This window comes from Xiphias gladius, chromosome 20 (genome assembly GCF_016859285.1).
Source record: "Xiphias gladius isolate SHS-SW01 ecotype Sanya breed wild chromosome 20, ASM1685928v1, whole genome shotgun sequence".
Taxonomy (NCBI): Eukaryota; Metazoa; Chordata; class Actinopteri; order Istiophoriformes; family Xiphiidae; genus Xiphias; species Xiphias gladius.
The window spans coordinates 14,387,495-14,407,714 of NC_053419.1; the positions used below are offsets into that span (position 1 = coordinate 14,387,495).

Consider the following 20,220-nt stretch of genomic DNA (forward strand, 5'->3'; position numbering starts at 1 on the left):
ATCAACTCGGTGGCAGCGTGTGGGATAGCCCGGACACGGCAGGGACGGTGAAAGGGGCGTGATTTCAACCACACCATCCAACTGGCTGCAGAGACGTAAAAACACACACGCACACACACACGCGCACACACCCCATCAGTAGTATTTTCATTTTTTAACATTTATCTTTATGTATTTACAAGGAAAATAATCACATCCTTCACCTTTTCAGTGACAATGAAAATGTTTGAATGACTGATGGTAATTAATTTTTTTTTGGGCCTAAACTATGTGGGAATTTCTTTTCCTATATCATATTATCATACTACAGGTGTCTTTTTTAGTTTTATGTGGCTTATTCAATAAGCAAAGGAAAAAGCAAACCAAAACAGAAGGACCACCTGTGTAAAAGCACCCATATGGGCGAGGCTGCATTACTAAATGGGCAACTGTGTGGGTGAAGGGTGTGCATTATAGCACAATATAAACTGCATTTTTACCTGTTTCTCAATGACCTTTCTTGTCAGGGTGCCTTGTGTAAAAATCTAGTTTTGATACTATGCATATTCCTAAATAAAGTTGCATTTAATTCAGTTAACACAAACAAACACACAGTAAACACAAAGAAGCACCGTCCACCAATTCAGTTCCATTTACTGTATTTCACCAGGATGATCCACTCAGAATCAATACTGCTTTCCAGGCAGTTCTTGTTGTAGTTTTTGGGGGCTCTGTGCAAAACATAATGGCACTGCCATGTTTAGTCTATTATGTGCTCTGTAACTGATTTTGGTATTTTAAGGCAATCAGATACATACACAATGCAAAGAGGGTGGCAGGCCACAGTTCAGTTTTGCACCAGGGGCCCCTTATGGGTCTTTCTGGAGTCCTATTGTAGTTGTAGGTGCAGTGCAGGCTAAGTAGTAGCTGACAAAACCGTTAGGAGACAGGTTAGAGGAATAGCCTAAATGAAAGGCATAGAAAGTAGACATGGCTCTCTAGGGAGACACCGCATTTTATTTTTTTAAGTGATAAAGAACTGGTTGATCAGCAGAGACAGAATTACAACAAAAAGATCTACCATCTACTTAGCAGCACACTATTTTGTTATAACTTCCATACTTTCCATACCACAGATTTGCACAACTTTTTGGCACAGAGTACATACAGTAGACCCAAATAAGATGTCTTGGATCCTGTGTTTAAAGGAACACACTGAGAAATTCATAACAGATCTGTTGGTAAAGTTTGTAAATTGAAACATGGAAAAAGAAGGATAATGTATTGTTACTATACGATGCCTCTGCAGATTCCAGCTACATCACAAGGGCCTCAGGACACATTTTCTCTGAGTAATGGTTAATTTTTAAATATGCAGTTTTCCAGGTAAGCTCTCAGCCTTTCGTGCATATAAGGTTGAAAGCGTCTGGGGCATGGGTGTTTCAGAAATATATAGAAAAGGTTGTCTGCTCTGCTCTGGTTTCCTAAGGAATTCCATGATTGGTGTTAGGATTAAGATTATTACAATTTCATAATACAGCCCATTACGGATCTGCTACAGTTGCACACATCCAATTAAATAAATCAATTTCTTTTTATTTTTTTTTTTTTTTTTTACCTTAGCCATTGACTAAAACCACCAATAAAAAGCATGCATTCTGACTGACAATCAAACGGACCAATGGTGACGAGCCATGCAACACCGTGGAAGCTGACGATTCGGTGGGATGGGTTTTGCTCTACGATGGCCGCCGCCAGCAGCAGCAGCAGCAGTTGCAGCAGCAAGCGCAAGAGCAATTACAGGGAGTCCAAATCTCCATCCGGTTTAATTTCCAGAGGGAAGACGATGCCGTTTAAATCATGCTGGACTTTCGCTCTTCTTATTCTCACTGTCGGCCGGTGTTTCGCCGACGACGAGCACGAAATGGAAGAGTTTCTGAAGCGGGAGCACTCCCTCTCCAAGCCCTACCAAGGTATCCCACCCGATATAACGGTGACTGTAATACTGGCTCACGGGGACAAGCTGAGGGGCGAGGGACGGACGTTTCCAGATTAATGCATGTATGGGTTAAAAAAAAACAAAAACAAAAACAAACAGACAAACAAAAAACATCTGTGCCTGAGCTCTGTTTCCTCTAGTAACTGTTCATGTAAACGTTTGCGTGCCTCCGCTAAATCTTACCGCTGTGACATTAAACCAAAAAAAGGGCGTCACGGTGTCATGTAAACCACGTTAAGAACCGCACATACCGTGCTCCATTGAAGACCCTCGTTGCGTCTACTTTTTTTCTCCCACGCAAAAGAGACGTTTCGTTGATGGGGACAAAGCGGGGCCGCTGTGACGCCGGGCTCTACTCGGGTGCATTGTGCTGTGTCAGCTCTCTCTCTCTCTCTCAGTAACGATGGTAACCTACGTTTGTGTGCCCAGGCGTGGGCTCCTCAGGCTCCTCCCACTGGGAGCTGATGGGGGACGCCATGGTAACCACCGACCAGGTGCGCCTCACACCTGACATGCAGAGCAGGCAGGGGGCAGTGTGGAGCCGCGTCGTGAGTATTAAACCGTACATCTGCGGGTGCAGGTAAAAACCGCAGTACGCTGCATCGTGAGCGTTGGGGCCTTGTGTTCAGGGCTGCAACCTCCAATTATTTTCACTGTCCATGAATCTCCTGACTATTTGCACGAGTCACCATTCATTGCTTTGTCTACAAAATGTCAGAACATTGTGAAAAATGCCCATTATAATTTCCCCGATCCTACGGTGAAGTCTTCATATCACTTGTTTTGTGTGACAAACAGCCAAAAAAAACTCAAGCATAACCGGTTTGCTCAGTTTGTTTCAAGGAAGAGCAACAAATCTTGAAATTTCTCAAGCTGAATCTTTGGCGTTTTTGCTTGAAAAATGGCCCAAATTATTAATTGATTATCAAAATAGTTGGGGATTCATTTTATGCTGATGAAATGTTGGATTGCAGTTTGCAGTGATTACAATGTATCTCACTGGCTTTACCGATCTTGTTTGTGTCTCTAGCCGTGCCACCTGAAGGACTGGGAGATGCAGGTGCACTTTAAGATTCACGGGCAAGGCAAGAAGAACCTGAACGGTGACGGGCTGGCCATTTGGTACACTAAGGAACGCATGCAGAAAGGTAAAGTCTACATTTACCCAGCCTTACTTCTTATCTCTCAAAGGAAACTCATTTTTACATATTATTAACACTCCGCCGTCATATTCTTTCACAGGTCCTGTATTCGGAAATATGGACAACTTCACTGGCTTGGGTGTGTTTGTGGACACGTATCCCAATGAGGAGAAACACATAGAGGTATGTTGCAGCAGCACTGCTTAGACCTCACCTCTCCTGTGAAAGTAAAGTAGGGTTGACGGACGAGTGCTCACGCAGATTTGTGTAAAGGGGCTGTATTTCTGTTCTTCTGTGCAACCATTTGGAGACAGGCGCAGAAGAAGAGATACACTCCGCGCACACAGGTAACCAGTCTTTGGAACAGTTCCCCCCAACCCCGTGTCTAACCTCATTATACAGCCTCCTCTGGCCCTTAAGCATGCTTCTCTGTCTGAAAACACATCCTTATGTTTGAAACGATACTGTATGAGGTCTGTGCCGTGTGTGTGTGTGTGTGTGTGTGTGTGTGTGTGTGTGTGTGTGTGTGTGTGTGTGTGTGTGTGTGTGTGTGTTTCTTTTTCCATCCCTGCATGGTTGCTGTGTGGTTGTTGTTGTTGTTGGGTCTTAATCAGAGTAACATAAATTTCAAAAAATGGTTTTAAAATCTAACAAGTCAAAAACTACATATATATTGCCCACGCATATTTAATGTAAATAGTCCTGCAAAAAAGGCGTAAGTGAAACAGTTAATGCAGGTTTGTAAACATGAGTTTTTAAGATTCGGAGTAATGAGCAGGAACTTTTCTTTATGCAGTCTTCTACAAAGCCTGCATGTCCTAATTGCAAACCATCATTGTCCTGTATTTAATCTTAAAAAAAATAAACAGTAGGGCTTTTTCTGTAGCCTGGTTCTTGTTGTTTGAATTGCCGCCCATATCGCAGATTTTTTTTCAGCAAATTAAACAGTGAATTGAAATAAAATGGCAGTACTTCCCATTATCAGGCTACTTCTCCTTTATATAAGATCTCCTTTATAAGATTTTGAATAGAAACCTCCCCAGTTTGCATGGCATTCCTGTCAAAAAGTTTCTGCATGACTCCAGGTTTGGCTCCCAGGTGGGAGCGGCCCACTTGCCATGTGAAAATCACCATCAATGCTGTATATGATGATGGACTAATTTAATTTTCCCCATCTCTCCCCTCTCCTACCGTCGCCACAAGAGGATCTTCCCCTTCGTTCTGGCCATGGTGGGGAACGGCAGCATCAGCTACGACCACGAGCGGGACGGTCGGCCCACGGAGCTGGGTGGCTGTAACGCCATGGTGCGCAACCTGAAACACGACACCTTCCTCTTCATCCGATACATCCGCCGCAGGCTCACGGTGAGAGAGACTGTCTTCAATAATGTACCTTAATAACACTGCTTAGCTCATGCAGACACCTCCTCGTGTCCTCAGCTGTCCAGCCTCTTGTTATTATTAACTGGGTGGGCTGAGTTTGAGCAGCTAATATTTATTTAACCGATATTTATAAAGGGTAGGTTGGCTGAGCACTCATGCTCTTTTACAGCTTTTTACTGTTAAAATGTAAAATAAAATAATGTAACAAGAACAGACACTACCAGATCAGAATAATAACCCATTAGAATCCAGGCTCTGTTAAAGCAGCTACAGACAATTATTTATATATGTTTTGATTTATAGGCGGCGACAATGAAAGCAGCCTTTCCTGCGTCTTCAATCTGAGATAGTTATTTTCCAAAAAGGGAAAGATTGTTAAATGCAACAAGTTATTGCGAGGAAAAATAAGGAAAAAGCAGCTGAGTTTTGTCATAGAAAATGCAGTATTGAATTACGTAATAACTTCTATTAGTGAACCTAAGATCGAAATAAATGGAAACTAAGGGCTCAGAGCTTTAGAGCGTGGGCAGCAGCATGTTTATACTGTAAAACTCACCCCCATTGTTTAGGGTCTGTTTCAAAGAAGCAGGATCACTGAATTATCCACATAAGTTTTGTGAGTAAAACTCATAATAATTGTATACAATCGAATCCATTCCTAGGCTTTACTTACAAAACTATTCAGACAAGTCAGTGAACCTGGTTTTGGGAACAGATTTTTTTTTAATTCCGTGACCTTCAACCGTAATAGTCACTGCAGCTTCCTGATCGCCTCCTTTCTTCAGGTGATGATAGATATCGACGGGCAGCACGAGTGGAGGGACTGCCTGGACCTACCTGGGGTGCGGCTGCCCCAAGGCTATTATTTTGGCGCTACAGCCATCACTGGAGATCTCTCAGGTACACAGCTTTCACCATCCCAAACAGCTCCCAGGTAGCGGTGACTGTTGCACTTCAAGCGCCACTCGGACTATTTTTACCCTCGGCTCTCTGAACTCGTCAGACTGATATGCTTACCTACCGTACCAGTGCTTGGTATACCGTCAATCCGCATTTATATTTTTATAATCAGTTTCTCAGAAATATTTGAATATGATGTGTGAATGCGATTAATCTGCCGTTGTGCAGATGTGATGCGACTCAAAGAGACAATTTGAAAAATAAATATTTTTACATAAACAGGTTTTGTGAGATACTACTTGTAATTATCAATCGAAGGCCCTTTGGTTTTTGTGATATTTATCATTATCTAAAGTATATCTCCCAGCCTCGGTGTTGTGTATATGTACCACTACACTTCTCAATAATTCAGTGATTCTTTTTTTTCTTCCCCCAGAGTCTAATTGTTATCTTTCCTATTTTGAAAGTCTGTTTTATCTAAATCTTAAACGAAGCGTGATTGTGTTTGCATCATTGATTTTGGGGGGTAAAAACCGAGCATTGCACAAGACACAGAGATGACTGACAAGAGAATTGGTGTATATACTGTATGTATAATGTATTTCGTCATACTATGCAAAATACTTAGAGGTAGGATTAAAACTGAGGAAATTGATCATTTAAGTCATCGGACTGTATACTCGGTGATAAATGAAGAATGTAGAATATAGCTCAGTCAGCTAAACATCAAAACACATGCAATCATAAGGAAGGAGACAGCTCATTCATGAAAATAAAATATTTTACACGTTACTGATATAACCACTTCAGTCAGAGACACTTTAGACAGGGAATGTACCATTCATAGCAAATGGTTATACAGTTAGATGTAGCTGAAAAGTCTCCCTGCCTGAACTAATGCGATGCTTTTGTTTTTCCTCTATGAACATTTGCACTGAAAGCCTGAGACCCTTTCATCACATATAATAACCTCTAAGTGAAAAGACTTTTCTTGTTCTCTAAATGTAATCACATTTCCTGGTTCTCTACAGATAACCATGATATAATTTCCCTGAAACTCTACCAACTGACGGTGTTGCGGAGTCAGAAGGAAGAGGAGGAGGAGGAGGAAGATGAAATAACCATACCCAGTGTAGATAACTTGGACCTACTCAGATGTAAGAGAGAGAGACACACACAGACACACACACACACATTATTGGTGAATCCCCAGTCAACTTAAGTCTCTCTCTTCCGCTCTCTTCTGTCTTTTCCCTGCTTGTCACTCTTTCCTCCATCTCTTCTCACCTTCGCCGCCTTCCGTCCATCCACCCTCTTTCTTACTTCGGTTTCTTCTCCTCCAGTGGGCCAGAGTGAAGAAGGGATGAGCGGAATAGCCATTTTCTTCACCGTGCTCTTCTCTATGCTGGGTTGTATCTTCCTCATCGTCATTGGCCTGGTGGTATACGGCCACTGGAACGAGAGCCGACGCAAGCGCTTCTACTGAGGAAGAGGGGGACAGAAAGGTAGATGGTGATTGTGGTAACTACTGCGGTCCGTGGACCCAACTGCACAAAAGTGAGATGCTGCTGTCGGCCAGTAGAGCGCAGTAGCTCGTTTTATCCTGCCAGGAGATGGAGTCGATGTATCACCTGCTATAAAAAGCCACTCTCCAAACGTAGCCATTGGTAGTCATGAAGCAGTAGGACTTTATTTTACACTTCCTCTTCAGCCCCTGCCTGACACACACCAACTCGGCCTTATCGTCTCCACCTCTGCACAGCAGACTAGCAGTACACTATATTACACTACTTCTTTTGAGCAGCTACATTTTATTTTCCGTTACCTTATTTGACGAATATGAACTAATTTTTACTTCACTGAGTTTGATTATATTGGTTTGAGAAATATAAATGTGTAAGTATCTGACGTGTTCCTACTCTAAATAAAGATGCATCTATACTCTTCTTTGAATTAGAAAAGCCTCTCAGGGCTCCGTACTCAATCATTTTGACTGTGTAACCTATATATAGTATATTCTTATCCTGTAATTGCTGTAGTATGCATGACATTCGTTGAGGTTATTTTTTCTGAATCGTCTAGGCTACCACTGTTTTTTGTTTACATTATACTTTACCTTTTTATGTGTTTTTGTACAGCATGTGAGACATTTGACCTCTATCTCATTGGTGCATGTGCTGGTGGCAAAAATTTAGGTGTTTCAGGTAAATCTTTAACTTCAATTAAATGATATTTTTATTTTTTATCAATACTGGTTTTCACAAAATTATTTATCTCACTTATGTTTTAGCAGTTCTCGTTTCCCCTGATTTACTATATGTATTTGAGAAAATGGATCAAATTTCTTGGATCAGCTTACAGCAAATTCTTCTCAAGATATTTTAAACAAGATACATTTAAATTTTGGAAAAGAACCTTTGCACTGAAGGAGGATTGGGCGTGGTTAAATAGAATTTTAATGACTACTCGTTTATCAGGACAGTCTATTTTCCCTGTAGCGGACACTTTTTTTCTGCACATTGAATACTAGGGTGACCTTTTGTTTGAGTTTCTTGTGTTATATGTAAAAACATCACCTCTGTTTTTCTGTTAAGCGTGTCATACAGTATATGTTTTTTGAAGCGAAGCCACCAAACATACCGGCTTGGCCTCAGGCTGCCTCTTATGAATCTACTGTAGGTGCTGGCTTGCTGTTGTTGACTCAGCGCCATCTTCTTCTATATGTTATGGATATGAATCCAGGCCTCATGTCAACATCATATTATCTTTTATGTGGTGCTTTTTTTGATTGTTCAATGTATAAGGACTTTATTTCATGTAGCCTCTTAGACAGCCGTCCTACTTTATTTATAATCTGCTGTTTGTTGTTTCATTTGAAAACTGTGTGCCTCATGTATCCATCCAGTGACCCAAAAATCTTTTTTATAACCATTTCTTGTCTCGTTTCTTTGTCCAGAACTATTTGCATTGCCTCGTAAAAGACCAAACAGACCTACCCTGACATTGTTTATGACCTCTGGGTGTTCAGGTGGGTTATGTACATGACAGTAACATACAGATAGTACTTCCTGTAATTAACTGTTCAACATTTATAAGTGAAATGCTCATGTTACTGGCTGGAGCACAGAGGAAAAAGTATAAGAATAAGCCACCTTTTTCAAATGTATTCCTAGAGCATTGCACGACAGAAACCTCATGATCATGACTTTTTGAACTTTCAGTGTGTTGGGACAAGAGGTTGTGTGTTATCCTCATTTTTGGATAACATAACATCCCATCAATAATTTAGACTAACTGCCTGATGTGCCTCTCACACAGCTGTTGTGACAGTCCTCCAGATCAATATTTCAGCTTTGTCACATGCCTAGGGGGGGCACCATTTTCACTCTGTGCTCAAGGTCTATCTTTCTTTGAGCACTCAAGTTTTTTTTTTTTCCCCACAGTTTTTACAAAAGTTTAAATCAGCAAGCCAGGGTCCTGCAAATGGCTGCTTGTGGTCAAATTGATTCATTCAGAGGACTGGATTGAAGAAATGGCAAGAGTCAGTCAGTTGTGTGCCAATGTTTTTTTTTATTAAAAAAATAAAATACAAATGATGACCCAAAGAGTACACAGCAGACTTCTTGCTAAAACCAAAGCATTTTTATCTGTAATTCAGTGCTTTAATTTTTTATTTTTTTTTCCTTTTTTCACTTCACTCATTTTGGCTTGTTTAAAGTTATTGGGAAAACAATGTAGAAAGAGTCTGGTGTGTTTGTAGATGCCTGCTTCCTTCTCAAACTAGGGTGTTTCTCATTTTGGCCAAAAAGAAAAAAAAAAACCACATAGCTCAACTGGGGCAACTCCATCTGTTTGGTATTATCTGTGGTTGAGATATAAAGTTCAGGTTCCAGGTTGCTTGACAGAAACAATCACTGATAATGGGGATATTTTTGCTTTCACAAGTTCAGTGTTGTGGGGTCAACAAGTCATTCCTGTATCATTCCTGTGTGCTGGTCTAATGTAAGCTGACTGTGTTCCATGTTGAGGTCTTTCATATGCATAATATATAAAATTTTAGAAATTGACGGTGTCATAATAACTGGATTAGAAGGCAACAGTTAAATATTAAATGGAAAAAGGAGAAAGCTGTTGTTAAAACTGAGAAACCCAACACATTATATTAGTGCAACATATGAGGGATGGAAAAGTTTCAGAACAGGCCAAAGATATCAAATAAGAATTCATCCAACAAAAATAATATATTCAACATTTTCCTTCGGCTTATACAACTGAATAATGTGGTTTATTCATAAGTCAGGAGTAGAAAGCGTTAGTGGTGGAGGAGGCAGACAGGAAAAAGTCAAAAAGAGGGAAAAAATAATATATAAAGTATAATGGCTTTTAAATCCAAAGCCCCTCAGCTGACACTGAAGCACACATACTCACTACATCATTGTAGTAGCATTACAAGTCTATTTTTTTTCATAAGTTTTTTGTTTGTTTTTTTTTAATATGTACACAGACCAACCAAAGTAGATTACAGTACAGTGCAGTGCCACAAGTACTGAGAGTTATATTGCTTGTATTGGTGCCCACAGATAAATGATAGAAAAAGTGAGAAAAGGAATCGCAGCATATAACAGGAGGTTTATGTTTTTGCATAGCCTAGTTGAGTAAAGTACAATACACTATAGAGATGTGTAATGGTAAATAAAGCCAGACAATAACCATGAAACAACTGCTTTGGCTTTATGAGACTGTTGGGTCAAAAATGTGTTAATTTAAAACTCAAGCACTGCTTGTTAAAGACGACCCTGAGAGTGGGAAACCAGACCGGCCGTTGTCATGCCAACAACCACACACACACACACACACACACACACACACACACACACACACACACACACACAGAGCGGTGAAAACAACGATGATCCGTGTAGCGTGGAGATGGCAGCGACTTTGGTAGATTATTCTGTCGACACTTCTGCACGGGTGGATGTGCCCTCCTGTTACCAAGGGTCCACATGCAGAGTGGTGCAGCTGCGAAAAACAATCAGCTACAGCGTTGGCTACAGTTTCTGTTACCAAGACAGAGCCTAGTGGAGGGTGGAGTCATGGTCCACAAAGACCCAACGGACCAAAGCAAAAACTCCTGTCACAACCACGCATGCAACTAATTACATAAGAAAAATCATTCTCATTGGGCAGGGAAGGGGGGGGGGTGTCACATCACGCAACTCTGTTGAGGTTGACAAAACCAAAAAGGCAAAGTAAGAGCCTATAAAACAAACATACATGGTCATTTACAATCAGCTATTGTTAAATATGAGCTCCGCCACAACATTTAAGGACATCCACATCCAAACACTGACCATGTTCACACTGCAAATTTCTGACCATGTTCAGATGTTGGATCTCGGCAACTGTTGCTTTACATGAACAGCACAGAGCAGACAAATTACTCAATAAAATGGATGGATGGATGGATGGATGTCCGGTTGATCACTGATATAGCCCTTAATCTCGGTAATCGTGAAAACCAGGGAGGCATAGGATTTGTTTGGCAATGGGAAAACTACGCACCTCCAGTTCACTCATGCAAAAGAGAACCATCTATCCCTCATTTCTCACCCCCCTCCCATGTTATTTTGTCTACATATGTATACAAATAAGCAAAACTGCATGTTAGCAAAAAGGTCACAAAGCAATCTGTTGTCGGAGTTCATTTTTGTACTCCAATTGCAAAACACAATAGGATGTATCACAAAGAGACCATAGAAAACATAAATGAGAATATTTTTTTTTAACTTATTTTTCCTCATGCTTTCAAAACAGTTACGTTCACAGACTAATTGCAACCAGATCTATGGAACAAAAACAGAGTGAGCACAAACTCAACAATCTGGTCTTGACAAATTCCATCAGTGCCACAACTAACTAGACACACAGTATTTTAAATTCAACACAACCGCCCCTCAGAATCAATGTAAGTAAAACTCCACAGAACATGTTACAGTTTAAATCTTGTGGCCTTATACTGTTTATAAACCACATCCTTGTCTCACAAAGCGAGCATACTTTCTCAGGACAAGCTCAGCTGCTATTTTCTGTTGTTACAAAAACACTCCCCTGCTCTGAAGCAATCATGCCTGGAACAACACGAATATTACCGTTCAAAAGAAATCCAGAGCAAACCCACTTAACTACACCTACTTTAATAAGGCAGTAGCACATCTGTTTCCGCATACAGAGGCTATATTTTTATTGTGCAATTCCATAAACAAGACATTTGCTCTCTAGAAATGCAGCAAGGCAGCTTGAGGTGTTTTGGTCAAAAAATGCCTTATATTACTTCTGCTAATGGGTGTGCAGTCATGCTCACAGTGTAACAGCTTCTCAGAAAAGGTCATTGTCATGTTAGTATGGTTTCATATTTACGCACCTGCTCAACTATGGAACACAAGAAGTGCAAACCTAACACTAGTGCTTGCAAAACTGGCTAACAGCATGTTTGATTGACCTAATTAATGAACATGAAATTAAATTGACTTTCAATTTAAGCCTTAGGCAGCTGTGCATTCATTTTGTTTCAGTCTATATTCACATATTCGTTGCACTGACCCACTTCTATTGTTTTCCCATGTTTTAGCCACAACAGTAAGTAGGTCAAATGGTAGAACACAGAAACAAGAAACACAACCATGACCAGAACGGCGCTCTGGGCTGCTGCTAGTTGGAGGAAAAAGGAAACTGTTCCATGGGCCGCTGGGCTGCATGGCTCCCAAAATTATACACATTTATGTGCAGAACCCAGTGTCAAGTCCTGTTAAGAGGCCAAGAATTTCCTAAACGTGTCCTTGTCAGAGTTCAATCAGTGCTGAAAATAAAGAGACATGCCAAGCAATTTCAGTGTCTGAATAAATATATCCAACAAGCATGAAATGTTAGCATTTACTCCCTACTTTGCCGGATGGGAATGTATGGTTAATAGCTACATTAAAAAAAAAAAACTAAAAAAAAAAGCCACAGTACATGTTTGTAACAGTTGGAAGTTTAAATTGCTAATTCAGCCAAGAGACTCTTAGAGACTGTTTGGGGCATTTTTACCTTTGATGAATTCATTTAGATCATGGAATATCGCAACATTGAGTTTTACATTGTTACTGTGATATAGACCAATCAGGGGCAGTACCTTGAGCGTGTGTGCTGTGAAGCAGAATGACTGACCTGAGTCTTTACACTGTGCCCATTTTTTCCACACAGTATCAGAGGAGACAAATAAAAAGTTATTGAACGTTGTTCCAAAATAAATTCTCAATGAAACATTTACTGACTTATCAATTACTGCTTGTCTTGCACAGACTTTTATCTTGTAACAAAGTTAAAAGTTTTATTTTGCTGTCGTATTCCTACCTGACAACACCCAATTCAACTAATATGCTTTGAATACATACTGTACAGTATACTAGGCAAGCAACATGCAAGGCAGAGAGGGATGCAGTTAATCACAATAGATTATGCCGCTATGCCATCACTGACTAGACTGCAGACAGAGCCTGCATCCCCCTAAACTTTCTGATGCACCCGCCCTCTGCTGCCAATGGAAAATACCACTGCAAATCCCTCACACTGCCAAGAGCTATAGAGGCCAAAGAGAGCAGAGACAGCACCAGCTAAATAGCTACCAACACTGCAAAGCAGCATAGCGTGGCTCACACAGTTGTGACAACACACTGAAACTGGATCCAGGGCATCTCAACTTAAACCTCAGTCCATTTCTTTAACCAAATATTTAGGTAAGGACTTGTGTAGCTACTGTTGCTCATTATCATTTTGACAAACAGATGAGCAAAGCAAGTAGCACAACGGCTCGAAAATGCTAATCAACTCCAATATAAACACAGAAATTCATGCCTCATGCAAAAAACAGTGCTTTAATTGTTAATCCGCCTTACTGCTGAGTAGGTATTTCAACCAGATACTACAGCACTTTAAAGATACACACACACACACACAACCGTTCCCGAATGCACTAAAACATCCACTCACTAGTACGCACTCTAGCAGCCCCCATAAGGAGCTTTGTTGCAATTAATGACACCAGTGGCATTTACTGAAGCACAGCTGGGTATGAAATGAAGGAACAAGAGCAAGTACATCCTTTGTTATTAACATCCAAACTATATTCTGAGCAGTACACTCACTCTGACGTAATGCTAACATAGGCTTCTCATTGAATTAAAAAAAAAAAAAAAAATAGCCCTTTTGGCAATTACTATCAATTAAATGCATTCAGAATCCAGAATAGGGAGGTCACATGCACACAATCAATAAATCATACAAAGCTGATCACTCCGTACTTTCAGCTATGCTAACTGACCACAGACCACAGTATGGATATTAAAAAGGAAAAAGTGCTGCATGTATGACATTTAAAACCCAGAGACAAAACAAAAAAACTCAGCTCTTTCCTGTCCCTGCCTCTGTTATTTGTGAGTGTTTAGTCTGCCCCCAATCTAGATGCGAAACATCCCACAGACCAGAGGAGACCAGAGGACACCAGATGCTGGTTGCCATGACCTCAGAGCTGACATCACTCTGCAGCTGTACCCTAGCTTTCACAGCGCGCACACACACTCTCACACGCATGTAGCTTTGGGGAAAACAAAATGTGTGTTCATCTCAATTTATCCAGTATTATCTTAAGTTTTCAAGAGGTTTGTTTTTGATTCTTCTGCTTAGTCACTGTGGGGACAGGGGGAAATGTTGTTGACCGTGTTGGTATGCTCCTTACTGACCATCCCACCAGAGGTAAAATGTCAGATGGAAGGATGGCCGGAAATGTTCTGACCAAGCAGAGTGGTGAGACAGAAACGGAAACATGACAGCAGAGCTCAAGGATAGGGTAGGAACAAGGGAAACAGTCAATTCTGATTTCAGTCACAATCTATTGCTGCCTTCTCACTATCCAATGACATTCTGTCACTTAACACTAAGAAAAAAAATACCAAATGGTGCATCAATGTGTGTTTGCTGGTTTTTCCCACTAAGGAAAAGCAAAGCAAAAAAAAATTAAGCCAGGAGTCTGTCCACATAATGTGTTATTCATCTTTCCTAATCAGGAGCCATTAAAGATTAGTTATCATCATCATCATCATCTTAACGTCATGCCTCTGTTACGCTCTGGATCACACCATGTGGTCTCCAGTGCTGGTGCTGGCGGTCTGGCTGGGCAACTCAGAGGTGTGCTCCTTCTGTCTGAAGGTTTGCTGCTGATGCCCGGGGCAGCAGTCCCCGCCGGTGACCTTGCACATTCTGTGCTCCTCGTCGCTCTCCTCCTCTAGCCCCGAGCCCTCGTCTACGTCTAGCTGGCAAACGCAGACCTCAATCCCTGAATCGCCGGTCACATGCCGACGCCGAGTGACAAGCTCCTCATCTTCCTCTGCCGCCGTCAATGAAGCCTCTGCATTCTCCTCTTCCAGACACTGTGCTTGGATCAGCATGGAAACTGCTTCCTGTTCTGATGAGGAGCCTGTGGCCTGACTGTTCAACCTTGGGTCTGCCTCCGCCAGGGGTTGTGGCACTGAGGCAGCGTCTTGCTGGCGCAGTTGTGGAGGGAGCGCTGGAGCAGTCTCAGGAGGGTTTTCAGAGTAAGGAGGGGGTGGTGTCGGGGGGTGGCCTACCACCTCTTCATAGTCAGGAAGCTTGCAGTCGTTCCAGAACCCTGAAAGTCAGCAAATACACAAGCTTTAGCTTTCCAACAATCATCCCCATAAAGAGAGTCGTACATCCATGCAGAGCTGCAACAACTGGTTGTTTGATTGATTAGTTGGTCAACAGAAAAATTAATAAAAACTATACTGAGAATCAATTAAGTCATATTTTTAAAGTTTAAATGTCAAAAGCTCACTGGTTCCAGCTTCTCAAGTGTTAATATGTGCTGCTTTTCGTATTATCTATAATATTAATCCAAATATCTTTTGGTATTGGACTGCTGGTCGCACAAAACAATCAGTTTGAAGAAGTCAACTTGAGCTTTAGGAAATTGCGATGTTGTTTTATGGAACAATTGATGAATGAATTAATCAAGAAAATAACTGAAAGGCTGTTGAATAATGATAATAATGGTTAGTTGCAGCCCTACATTCATGCTGATTATTTTAACATGGTGTTGTAAAGGCCAATCAATTTCACAAGTGACCCCAAAAACACTTATATACTTTGGTGACTGAAGCTTTAATATTGCCCCAGACCCAGTGTGTTATTTTCTCTAAAATAAAAAGGACAGACAGTAACAACAACAACTAGCCACTGACATATTTTACAACTTTGCGCGGATTTGTTATTGTTCTGTACAGACGATATTAATGCATTATCTCCTGACTAAATCTCTTACTTCAGTCAGGATCTCTAGTTTTGCACAAATTGCAAGTCTTCATAGCAAAGTGCGTCAGTTAAATATCTAAAATGTGTTTTACAAATGATGTGGCTTCGTTTGCTGGGGATTTCTAACATTGCACAAGTAGAAGAGAGGGATGGAGGTTATGCAATGGCTTCATTAATGGCTAATCTGATATATCATGGGCTACATTTTCGTGTTCCAACTAAGGATCAGCCTCTCTCATTTCTCAAATCCTAATCTAACCACCCCTGACAGCACTCATTGGGATTCAAAATTAAACCTTAAGTAAACGACAATCCCACAGATGATTACACCTTGATTTGTTGATCAATTTCTGAAGACACAGAATCGGAATTTCACAAAATAGCATTTCATACTACCATAGTAGTAGACATGGGTAGTGTGACAAGAATATAATCTATGAAGATACCTTTTAAATGAAGATGAATTTAAAAGGAGGGTTAACATGTGCACGTCACGGTTACTGGGTTAAGGTTGCTATATTGGAGGACATGTCTAAGAAAGCCTTAAAAAAAATAACCACAGAGTATTTAGAAATGTCTTATCACTATATTCCCCATGACATCCTGTAGGACAACCTACAAGAGTAAATGTTACCAGGGTCTCTGTGTGAGTCACTGTCTGTGTACGCTCCCAGTCAGAGTTGTGTTCACATACTTGACATTAAGTCAAGCATGTACACTGTGGGCCTCAGACTCTGACAAGTGTGCACCTTTACCCACTCCTGTTTGTCACATCAGTGGACACGATATCAAGTTTCAGCGGAGGTCTGGAGTGACCACTGACATTAGGGTGGCATCTCCGCTGTCTGGTGTCCTTCTAGCTGCATCAGACCATGTCCTCCATTATACATTCAGGCAATTTGCAGCTGAGTGTGGCTAGATTTGGACAGGAACCAGCTCCTCCAAATCTAACGTAACAACTCTCTCAGTAAAAGGAACAGCTGCTCCGAGTACAGTTCAGCAATCTTGTGGGTCTGAAGACAAATCTTGTGGGTCAGGTTACTGTAATGCAGATACTGTGTAAGACCTGACCCTTACCTATGGACATAAGCTTTGAGTAGTACCCAAAAGAATAATGTTGTGCAAACAAACTGCTAACATGAAGCCCCCAAGAATACTAGTCTCAATTTGTCTAAAAGGTAGAGGAATAAAGTTGTCCAAGATGACCTTGGTATCGAGCTGCAGCTCTGCACCGAATCAGGGGAGACCTCAGGGCAAACCCAGGAGAAACTGAATCTTTAGGCAGGTCCAGGAGGACATGATGAACCCAAAGGAAGTACTAGAGGAAGTTTCTGTAGAAAACATTATCTGGTTTGTGGATCCTTATCTGTATTCAGCATATCGATCTGAGGGTGCTCTCTCCAGCTGATGCAGTGGACGCTAAAACAACTGTCACAGCCTACACATAAAGCTGCAAGATGACACAGAATATGGAATTGCAAAGTAATAGAAAAATGATATATAGAGTATATTCATGGTTGAATTCTGGAAGGAATCTCTAATGTCCCCATAGCAAACAGAAAGACAACTCACTTAGACTGAGTGGTGGAGGGGAAATGAAGGAGCTTGAGGCTCCTTGGTAGGCCATGAGGCTGATCTCACGTTGACGTTGCTCCTGCTGCAGGCGCATCTTAACCCTCCGGTGTCGGTAGGCACAGCAGCAACTCAGCATGATGATCAGGGTCCATACTAACCAGAACCCTAGGAGGGGGGGGCAGACTCAATGTAATCTTGTCATCATCTCATCATAACTGATCTAACTAACCAGCGCTTTGCCAGACTCTAAACAAGGAAAATGTGGTGACTCAATGATGAGGAGTAAAGGGTGCAGTTAGGTGTTATATTTTACTGCAACAAATTCCATTTGGTGTCATAAGATAAATATTATTTTAAGCATAAGAAAAAAGGTTAAGTATTCATCAATATAAAAACATTCTTTTCTGTAATTAATTTAGTATTGGGCTTCATGTATCATAACAAAGCAATCTCTAATTGAAGGCCCAATTCATTTCTACTTTTCAGTATTGTTGGTGCATTTTAATTTGACACCTACATAGTAGTTAACTGAAACTGATTCGAGAATGAAAGAATCCACATCAAAGAAAACCAATCTTGAGAGTTAAATCTCAATAGGGAGGGTATACACATAGTATTTGATTTATCTGAATGAAGAGTTGGGGGAAAAAAGAAAAACCAATTGTACTTACACCAGAGTTCATAGTAGTAGGTGCAACACTCTGTCTCTCCACAGCAGTACCCCATCTCACAGCGGTACTGTTCATTGTTTACCCCAAAACAGAACTCCTTCGCCTTAAACACACACAAGAGGTACACAAAGTGACTGTCTGAGTCAATACTCAATCACACAAGTAAACAAGAAAATGCACAGAAAGCTATGGTTCCGCTGGCCTATCTCTAGGATCTATTTAGCCTTTGCCATTTGTCAGTTCAGTGTCACTTATTGTGTTTGCACATTTCTGCGCCAATTTTCTGTACTGTAACACTTGTATTTATACGAGTAAATATACTTAAGAGATAAAATCAGATGTTAACTAGTTGGGATACCTAGGAAAGGCTAGAACTGAAAGCTGCCCGCGGTGCAGTACAATTAAAACACATATCAAAATAGTACAGACAGCATTATGAAATAAAGTCACCAAAAGGGAGCGGGTTGGGTAAAACGGTACAAGGGAGTCCAACCGAGTAACCAAAACAAGGCAGAGTCCAGTGGCCTTTTAAAATGATCAGAGCGCCAAAACGTCTTACCCAGGGCCTTTAATTTAAAGACGTTCGGTTATGTTTAAATGAGTCCAAATAGGTTTTGAGAGCTATCGGTATTAAAAGAACGGACGCTACTGTTACACTGTCGACCTGTCAGTGTAAATATGTAGATAACTGCTGAAGAACAATTGTGAGGGTCCATATCGCTCTCAACTATTTTTTAAACGACCGTTAAAAAATAGTGATTTTATCCGGAAAGCAAACTGGACAAACGCAGGCTGACTGCCCTGTCTGGCCATCCAATATCGAGAACTATGAATAAACACGTCAATTTGCCGGGTACCAGTTAGCAACGGCTAGCGTTAATCTTGATACCCTTGATTCAAACTATAAAATAGTGGTAAGAAAACACATCCTCGTAGCTTTTCGAGTTACGCCCTAAATCTTCCAGTAAGTTAACTGTCGAAATATAAATAAAAACTTTGACCAACTGACGTCACCTTCGGTACACAGCAGTTAACCGTGCCCAGTTTCCTTTGTGGAGGAGACAAAAGGGATCGACAGAAGGCCTTAACCCAGCCCAGGAACAGCGGCCTCGTCTAGAACCGTCCGCCGACCCCGGGAGCGCTAGCGGTGGCTTACCTGCACCAGACAGGTCCCGGTACAAAGAAGACCTACAATGGATCCCAGTGCTTTCTGCCGCATCTTCCTGGGTTGTCGGCCGTTAACGCGACGGGAATCATATAGCAGTCGGTCGAATTGACGAACTGTCGAGGTGACTGCAGGTGGCTGTTGCTATTTAACGGTTCTGCCCGTCGCACTCAGACATGTTTCGCTGCTCCTTGAGTCAGAAACAGCGCTGTTTAGTATTATGAAGCGGAGGCGGCAGCCGAACTGTAGAGGGCGCTGTGGATACGTGTGTGAAAAGACGGTTTCATATAACACAGGTTCAAGTTCAAGGCGAAAGATTACCACGCACAAATGTTACGAACCTCGATGCACGCAATTATTTTCATAGTAAATAATTCCATTAATCGTTATTTGATTATAAGATAACGTTGGCACTTTCTTGGGTCAGCATTTCTCACATTTATCATAAAAGTCAAAATGCGATGATCTCAGTCAAATGCCGAGTGATTTAACAAATAAAATTTTAAGATCAGTTTAGCTTTCATCAGCTTGCGGCATCTAAATTTGGAATAACATAACAGGGAAATACGGATTTTATCGAATGTATTTTAACACGCATCTAGAAATTATATAGTAAAATTGCACTTCATCAAGAACATGTTGCTTCCATTGTACTTCTTATGATAATGTAATATTAATAAAGTTAATTTAGCCTATACAGCACTTGTCACAATCAGTGATGAAGTGCTGTACAAAAGGCAAACATAAAAACAACAAATCAAAACTAAAACCCAAGTAAACAGTAAAAACTTATATTAGAGCTTCAACGATTAGTGGATCAACAGAACATTTATCGGCAACTAGTTTAATAATCGAATAAACGTTTTCGAATTTTTCAAAAAGCAAAAATTCCAAATATTTGCGGTTTGTATCTTGTCAAAAGGGATATTTTGCTTGCTTTTCTTTATCACAAAGGATACTAAACACAATATCTTTGGATTTTGTTGACTGTTGATCAGGCGGAAAAGGAGATTTGGAGACAACAGCTTGGCCTGTGGG

At 40.9% G+C, this 20,220-nt stretch overlaps 2 protein-coding genes across 6 annotated transcripts; one reads left to right on the forward strand and one right to left on the reverse strand.

The window, feature by feature from the left end:
* The first annotated feature begins 3 nt into the window (after nt 1-3).
* lman2la (lectin, mannose-binding 2-like a) lies at nt 4-9,083 on the forward strand. 4 transcript variants are annotated; one of them, XM_040157578.1, is made up of 10 exons: nt 4-95; nt 1,603-1,952; nt 2,408-2,526; nt 3,009-3,126; nt 3,221-3,303; nt 3,435-3,467; nt 4,324-4,485; nt 5,289-5,403; nt 6,435-6,560; nt 6,747-9,083. In XM_040157578.1, the coding sequence occupies exons 2-10, from the start codon at nt 1,661-1,663 to the stop codon at nt 6,887-6,889; spliced, it is 1,191 nt and encodes a 396-aa protein (XP_040013512.1). In that variant the 5' UTR covers nt 4-95; nt 1,603-1,660; the 3' UTR covers nt 6,890-9,083. The 4 variants fall into 4 exon arrangements, with proteins under 4 accessions (XP_040013512.1, XP_040013513.1, XP_040013515.1 ...); XM_040157579.1 differs by lacking the exon at nt 3,435-3,467 and having other exon boundaries at nt 6,747-6,889; XM_040157581.1 differs by lacking the exons at nt 4-95; nt 1,603-1,952; nt 2,408-2,526 and adding an exon at nt 2,535-2,558.
* wbp1 (WW domain binding protein 1) lies at nt 9,077-19,425 on the reverse strand. 2 transcript variants are annotated; one of them, XM_040157582.1, is made up of 4 exons: nt 19,174-19,425; nt 18,018-18,120; nt 17,344-17,511; nt 9,077-15,109 (listed from the first exon to the last, which is right to left on the reverse strand). In XM_040157582.1, the coding sequence occupies exons 1-4, from the start codon at nt 19,234-19,236 to the stop codon at nt 14,574-14,576; spliced, it is 870 nt and encodes a 289-aa protein (XP_040013516.1). In that variant the 5' UTR covers nt 19,237-19,425; the 3' UTR covers nt 9,077-14,573. The 2 variants fall into 2 exon arrangements, with proteins under 2 accessions (XP_040013516.1, XP_040013517.1); XM_040157583.1 differs by lacking the exon at nt 19,174-19,425 and adding an exon at nt 19,032-19,145.
* Between the last annotated feature and the right edge of the window lie 795 nt (nt 19,426-20,220).